Genomic DNA, 6828 nt, shown 5'->3' with positions numbered 1-6828 from the left:
GCAAAACGAAAGAAAGATAAAATGAAAATTAAAAAGCCAGTTTCTTCGTTGAAAATCGAGCAATACTGTAGATGTTAATTTTTTTACCAAAATTTTAATAATCAATTATATAATAATTTTTTAATAATATTAAATTGATATTATTTTATATTCATGAAAAAATAAACTATTTAACAAATACTAAATTATGAATATCAAAATTTTAATAAAAAATTTTAATTACTTTAAATTTATTTTTGAAAACCAGTTTTCCAAAAAATAATAATAACAACAACAATAATAATTATTATTATACATAAGCATATAAATGCATTATATATTTCAGATATATTTTATGAAATTAAATTGTGGTGTTTTCAAGACTGATTTTCTAATATTGAAATAATCATGTTAGTGGCTAACAACTTCAAATTATTAGTTAATTTCTTCCATAAGTATAAAACAAATAAAGTAAATTCTCTCACATATTTTAATGAAGCTTAGGATGAAAATCTTATAGTTTATTCTAACCTTAAAACTTATCAATATTATTACATGTTTCATGATTGAATTTTTCTTCAGCTTTCTGCCTTTCAATTTTTCTATATTTCTGAAAACTAAAAACTACTTTGCTGCCTTCTTGTCACAAGTACAATACAGCAGCAAAACGGAAGTCAGTGGTGCCGAGCCTTGTAGCGAGAGTGCATATAATCAAATGGGGGCATTAGAGTGGGGTGGGTGATTGGGCCAAATTGTGGATTGGCTTTGATTCATCTGCAAACAAATGCATGAGAGGGTCCCAATTAAGCACTCCGCTTGCCCGAGGTCAATGGACCCCACCATCCAAAAAAAAAAAAGAGACACAAAGCCAGGAGTTTTCATATTCATTTATAATTATGAAAATATAAATAAGCGGAAACCACTACACAGGAAAGAGCGGCCAGTAATAATATTACATTCTCTAAAAATCAAAAGAAGCTTGCTGTTTCTGTCTCAAACTTTGTTTTTTCCTTTCTAATGAAACAAAAAGTTGGAAAAGTAACAATTCGCATATGATGAACCTCTTACCCTCTTTGTCATAGTGGAAATGCCTTAGCAACCCATCTCTTGGGTTTTATTTCAAACTTTAGTTGAACATATTGGGAAGTGGTCTAACTGCCATGAATGCAGCCACCATCTGAAAAAAAATAATAAGAAAATAAAATAAAATGTTGACAATCTAACTGGTTGAGTAAGAGAGCTAACCATTTTTCTTTTCATTTTGTTTTCTAAAATATCATTATCAATGTTCATCAAGCTATGGAAGTATGAGTGATAACTGTTGATGAACACCAAAAGCTTACCTCATCAGTCACAGCAGCCCTAGCCCTGCGATGTCTTTCGACCAATTCTGTCAGAACATCAATTAGCCGTTGTTTCACCTCACCTGTTAGCATGCGTCCAGCACCATACTCCTAATGATAGATGAAATAAGTAACTCATAAACCCCAACACCCCATGACAGAATTTCATGCAAATGAACAAATATTTGTCCACTCAAACAACAAAAGCATAATAGAGACTGCAAAATACCTTCTTTATATGTTCAAGTTCTGCATCATCGTCTAGAAAAAAACTAAGGTACTTGACTGGTATATCGACCTGAATAATGTTGAAAAAGTTTTAAATACATTTCAGTTAGTTACAGTTTTTCAATGTCTTAAGAATTTAAGCACTAAGAACAACATTAATATGAAAAGGTGCCAAACACCAAACAATACCTCCAGATTTGCCCCTAACTCCCTGTGTTTCTCAATAGAATCTTGTCCGCCAGAGAAGGCATACTTATTTATCTGCAGAAATCAGCACAAAATGTTTTTTACTAAACATAATTTCACAAATATGTTCATTTTTTTCATCAACAAATCATCTCATCAACTGGCGTCAATTTTTGTTTCCTCATATTGTCAATGCAATACACATTCTCATGTATTGAAACTCCATTATTCGAAGGCTTGCAATATCACTATATTTACCTCAAATTTCTTTTCCTCAAATGATTGATAAGCCTAAAATGCCTTTTATTTGTTTACAACTTCCTTTTAAATGGATTTGCATATTCTAATGAACTTAGTGCATGATAAGGACCAAAACTACATGTTAACGACAAAATAAATCTTCAGCTCATCACTAAAGACAAAGAAAGTCTTAAAATATCTATATATATATTAGCACTGTGGCAACAATTTCAGAAGCAAACCTTGTTCTTAATGGCCTTTGCAGAATCTGTCACATATATTGCAGAATTAGGATCGCTAGCAGACATTTTGCCATTCTCTCCCTGCAAGTATAATGATTAAGATAAATACATGATTAATTAAATACCTTGAAGGTATGAAGTCCAATAGGCAGTATGAAACAAACTAATCAATTTAATTTGTCTTCTGAACCTTCAACCATTGTCCAATAAATAAAGAACAAAAGAAGCCAAACAAGTAGGATATCGTATACTACAAATTCAAATATCATGGAGGGTGTTTCTCGAAAATACAAGAAAAGAACTTCAGTTCCTTAAAGTTCGACTTCTATGTCATGGATTAAGGGTCCGTTTGGGAGTGATTCGTAGGAATCACTTCAACTGATTTTTAAATAATCACCTCATGTGCTTCTTCTAGAATCACAAAGTCACTAAAAATGATTTTTAGATTCTTTTTGCCAAATACTGTTTTTACCCTTTCTGCAGCACTTTTAAGCCTCCAAGAATTACTCCCAAACAGGCTCTAAGAAGAGGTGTGATTGCAGTTATCCCAACAAAAATAATGTAGAAAATTGATTGTGTGCTATCTCATACAGATACCTGCAGGGCAGGAAAGAATGATGACTCAATCAATGCAGGCTTAAGATATCCAATCCGAGGAGCAACATCTCGTGTCATTCTGAAATAAGGATCCTGGACAAATAAACAAACAATGATAGTACATTAAGAATAGTACACAGATATACACTGGCAGTTGCATGTACTGTATTAATACATGGACAATGGGGAAGCATAGAGAAAGAAAGTAACCTAAACCATCACCATACCAGTCTTACCATATCTAACAAGGATAAAGACCAAAATACTCAGATGCGTAATAAGAACTAATTCAAAACATAATATGGTTCCAGGACAACCTGATTAAATGATCATAACTTATGTCTTACATGGATGGACATAGAAGCAAGTTGTCTAAGGATCTAACTCAATCATTTAGATAGAACTTTGGGCTTCAAATTGTTAACAAACATGAAACTCAAACTGAAACCCAACAATAGAATACATTGATACCTGGTCAATAGCACAAGGAATCAAGCAGCGAAGATGATCTCTACCAGTGAACAGATGTGGAAAGGTACTAGGAAAAGATGGAACTGCCTGCGCTAATACATAATGAAAGCAGCATATGTCATAACTTCACCACAGCAACAATTTTATGCCAGCTAAGACAAACTACCTTGACAGCTTATAGTAAAGAATTGTGTACATAAGAGTCCACTACAATCAACTGCTACAATCACAGTTCATATTAGGTTAACTATACCTGAACAGGAGGAAAAAATACTTTTCCAATGTGATCTTCACCCGTGAAACCAAAAATACCCACAACCTGGATGTTTAAGCCAGAATTTCAAAATGAATACACAAGGGGGAAGAACAATGGAAAACTCAGCACAGAAAACTATTTTCTAGAAAAGGAAAATTGCAATCACCTTATTATATGTGACACACTTTGCAACCTTTACAATGTTCTTGTAGAAGTTACTGCACAAAAAGTTCCATACATGTTCAAAGTGTTTCAACCTTTTAGCTCTTTGATAATATCAAAGATATTACACAAGTTGGGTGCAGTAATAAACAGACAAACTGCATTTTTAATAAGAAATGACACATTGTGAAACTTTGCAACTTTCAAACAAAGAATCAAATCATTTGGTAAGAAACAGCAGCTGAATTTGTAATTTTTCTTATTTCAACTTAACAATTGAGAACCCATTATGTTACGTACCCGCCCATGTAATCAAAATCAGAGAAGATGAAAGTTCTTGTTACATCAAAACCGCAAGCAATAATATCTTTAGCATTTTCCCAAGCAAGTCTGTGGCTCTCTTCAACCGACATATTCTTCCACATGCATTTCTCATCATCAGTTAATTGTATAACCAGAGGAACCTTGAAAGCATCTTGCAAATATCTGCAAGCCCAATTGCAACAAGAACACAAGTAAGTACAAAAGGTTGAAACTTTATAAGTGAAACCAAAAAAAACCATAGGAGAAAGAATATGACAAACTTGGTGAACATAAAGGGGATGAGATGACCCAAATGCAAAGCTTCAGAGGAAGGGCCTCTCCCCGTGTAGAGATAAAACTTGTCTCCTTTCTCATAAGCATCCAGGATGTCATTGAAGTCCCTGCCAATCACAAAATCAATCACACTCAAATCTCCAGAACCAATCTTATTGAAAACGAGAGAGAGAGAGAGAGAGATTGAGATTGAGACCGGTGAGCAAAGAATACGCCACGGCGAAGGAAGACATGGGGAGGGCGTGAGGTGAGACGCTCAACACGGTCAATAAGGGACTGGTCCAGCCTCTGGCAGCCGAACTGATCGATGAGCTTGTCATAGTCAATCTTCCCTCCGCTTTTGGCTGACACTTGCCATGGATTTACTACCTGTTCCTGCTCCTGCTCCTGGTCTTGCCCTTTCTCTTCCGCCTCCTTCTCCATCATTTACGTTCTCTCACACTTTCTGCTCTACTTCATGGATTAAGGGTATAAAAAATAAAGAACAGAAATATCATTTTTTTCTATCTGTCCCATACTCCACAAGCCAAAATAAAATTTAAAAAAAAATCCAGAATTATCTTAGTCCAAGATATCATTCCCTGAATTTTAATAAGTTTCTTTCCTCCAAGATTTTAAACACCAAAAAGCAGAAAACACAATATAACTGAAATTTTGGGTTTCTTCTCCCATTGTTCTCATATATTTTCTGGGCAACCAAACAAATAGTATACACATCGTACAAAGAAAATGAAACCAAACCCCATTATTGATAAATCATACAAAAAAAGAAAAAAAAAAAACATCAAATTAGAAATTTCACCGGAAGAAAGTGTAAGGGCCGGCCTCGCTCGCTCAGCTTCTTCTGCCTTTTACTTCGTCGTCTCAGTCATTTAGAATTTAGAAGCCATAATAAAGAACAAAGAGACCAAAGGTTTTTGTCCCTAAAAATAGTACCTTTTAATATATGAATTTAATAAAGTTACATAAAACGCCCTTAGTTATTTGATAGCTTCTATAATTCTTTAAAAAAAGAAAAAGAAAAATGATTAATTTTGCTTTGAGAATTAATAAACAGAAATTGGGTATTAGGCTGTTTTGAAGAGCTATTTTTCATTTTGAAAAAAAGAAAAAAGAAAAAATATTTAAAATGCTGTCCGCCACTTATTATAGTAAAATGAATTTATCTATAACGAATTATAACATTTTTTTTTATTTTTTTATAAATTTAAAAGGTATAGGGTAGTTCTAAAAACAGTGCCATTATGTTTTCATCATATTTGAAAAATCAGGGATATATATATTAAAACCATTTGGCATAACTTTTGAAAAATCATAAGTTTGTAAGAGTGTTTAAATAGTGTTTTATAAGAAATGCTTATAATTAAAATTAATAAAAAATAGTCTTTCATGAAGCATTTAAAAAAAAAAAAAAAAAAAAAAAAAAAAACAGAAGTAAAAATTATCCTAGACATACCTAATTGAAAATCAATCGCTAGGCATGATATGGGCATAGGTATGTTTGGTGTTTCCTTCTTCTTTTTTATGTTTTTTTTTTCTTTTTATTTAACTTTTTTTTTTTGTTGTATATTTCTTTTGCTACAAATTCAGTCCTTCCTATATTTCTGCTTCTCCAAATAATATTTAATGTTATGAATGAAAATAATATTTATTATTTGAATAGATGTGTTGTTTTAATTGAATACATGTGTGTCTTTAATTGGTATCTTTTTTTTTTTAATTTTTTAATTGAGTAGTTTTGTTTCAATTGAAGAGCTGTTCAGTTACTAAACCATATGATTTTTTAGTAAAGGTTAAAATTGTATATAAATCCTAAATCAATTGGTTTGTTCAAGGATACATATAAGATGATTAAAAAAGAAAAAAAGAAAAAAAAAAGGTTACATAGAAGAATATAGAAACAGAGTATTATTAAACTTCCTAAGTTTGTGTTATTTTAATAAGAGAACACAGATCTTTAGTGGTTTGCCGGAATCCAAAGTCATTGATGCTACTACTTTAGACTATTAATTGTTGTATTTTGGAATAGACTAACACTTAAAAACTTCTATTATTTTGATATATCCTTTCTTAAAGTTTATATCTTTTTATCTATTATTTTGATATATGAATATATGTTTGTTTAATTTATATTTTTTATCTATTTGCAAATCCTGCTTGTTTCATTTTTCTTTGGATTATTTATTGAATTGTTCCAACCATTATGAGATAGAATATAATAAAAAAAAAATATGTGAATTTGAAGAATGAATGGGTAAAGTGGAAGTTGGGGAATCTTGATTGCTTAGTATGAAATCAAAGGTGTTTTGTTCCCAATTATGTTGTGCAGCAAAATAAGATTTAATCTGTGAATCTGTAGAAAAGTTTTAAAAGGAGGCAAAGGCTCGGTTGGCGTGGAAAATCACGTGAAAGAGAACAAGTGATAGAGAGTAAAATATTATCGGTTTTATTTACTGATTAATTTTAGCGGAAAATTGCATTTTGTCAATGAACAAATGAGAAAATCATGAATTTTTTGACAAACAAA

The 6828-nt window shown here is 31.7% G+C and overlaps 1 protein-coding gene across 4 annotated transcripts; it reads right to left on the bottom strand.

The window, feature by feature from the left end:
- Positions 1 to 446: 446 nt before the first annotated feature.
- LOC107408987 (tryptophan--tRNA ligase, cytoplasmic) lies at positions 447 to 5264 on the bottom strand. 4 transcript variants are annotated; one of them, XR_007241213.2, is made up of 14 exons: positions 5104 to 5264; positions 4498 to 4754; positions 4289 to 4408; positions 4005 to 4190; positions 3709 to 3760; positions 3540 to 3605; positions 3287 to 3373; positions 2816 to 2908; positions 2219 to 2299; positions 1740 to 1811; positions 1552 to 1620; positions 1323 to 1433; positions 1048 to 1156; positions 447 to 753 (listed from the first exon to the last, which is right to left on the bottom strand). XR_007241213.2 is itself a non-coding variant. In XM_048474448.2 (13 exons), exons 2-13 carry the CDS (start codon positions 4725 to 4727, stop codon positions 1106 to 1108), a joined length of 1218 nt encoding a protein of 405 aa, XP_048330405.2. In that variant the 5' UTR covers positions 4728 to 4754; positions 5104 to 5263; the 3' UTR covers positions 839 to 1105. The 4 variants fall into 4 exon arrangements, 3 of the variants coding, with proteins under 3 accessions (XP_048330405.2, XP_048330406.2, XP_048330407.2); XM_048474448.2 differs by lacking the exon at positions 447 to 753 and having other exon boundaries at positions 839 to 1156; positions 5104 to 5263; XM_048474449.2 differs by lacking the exon at positions 447 to 753 and having other exon boundaries at positions 839 to 1156; positions 4498 to 4751; positions 5104 to 5262.
- Positions 5265 to 6828: the final 1564 nt, after the last annotated feature.

The sequence above is a fragment of the Ziziphus jujuba genome, chromosome 2, assembly GCF_031755915.1.
Source record: "Ziziphus jujuba cultivar Dongzao chromosome 2, ASM3175591v1".
NCBI lineage: Eukaryota > Viridiplantae > Streptophyta > Magnoliopsida > Rosales > Rhamnaceae > Ziziphus > Ziziphus jujuba.
This window is presented reverse-complemented; position numbering and strand designations above follow the sequence as displayed.

Excerpts from the sequence above, each read along its gene's own strand:
- LOC107408987 (XM_048474448.2), bottom strand. The coding sequence starts at position 4,727 with ATGATGGAGAAGGAGGCGGAAGAGAAAGGGCAAGACCAGGAGCAGGAG. Across the intron at positions 3,374-3,539 it reads TATTTTTTCCTCCTGTTCAG|GCAGTTCCATCTTTTCCTAG; the intron begins GTATAGTTAACC and ends GTATTAGCGCAG. Across the intron at positions 1,621-1,739 it reads AGTTAGGGGCAAATCTGGAG|GTCGATATACCAGTCAAGTA; the intron begins GTATTGTTTGGT and ends AACATTATTCAG.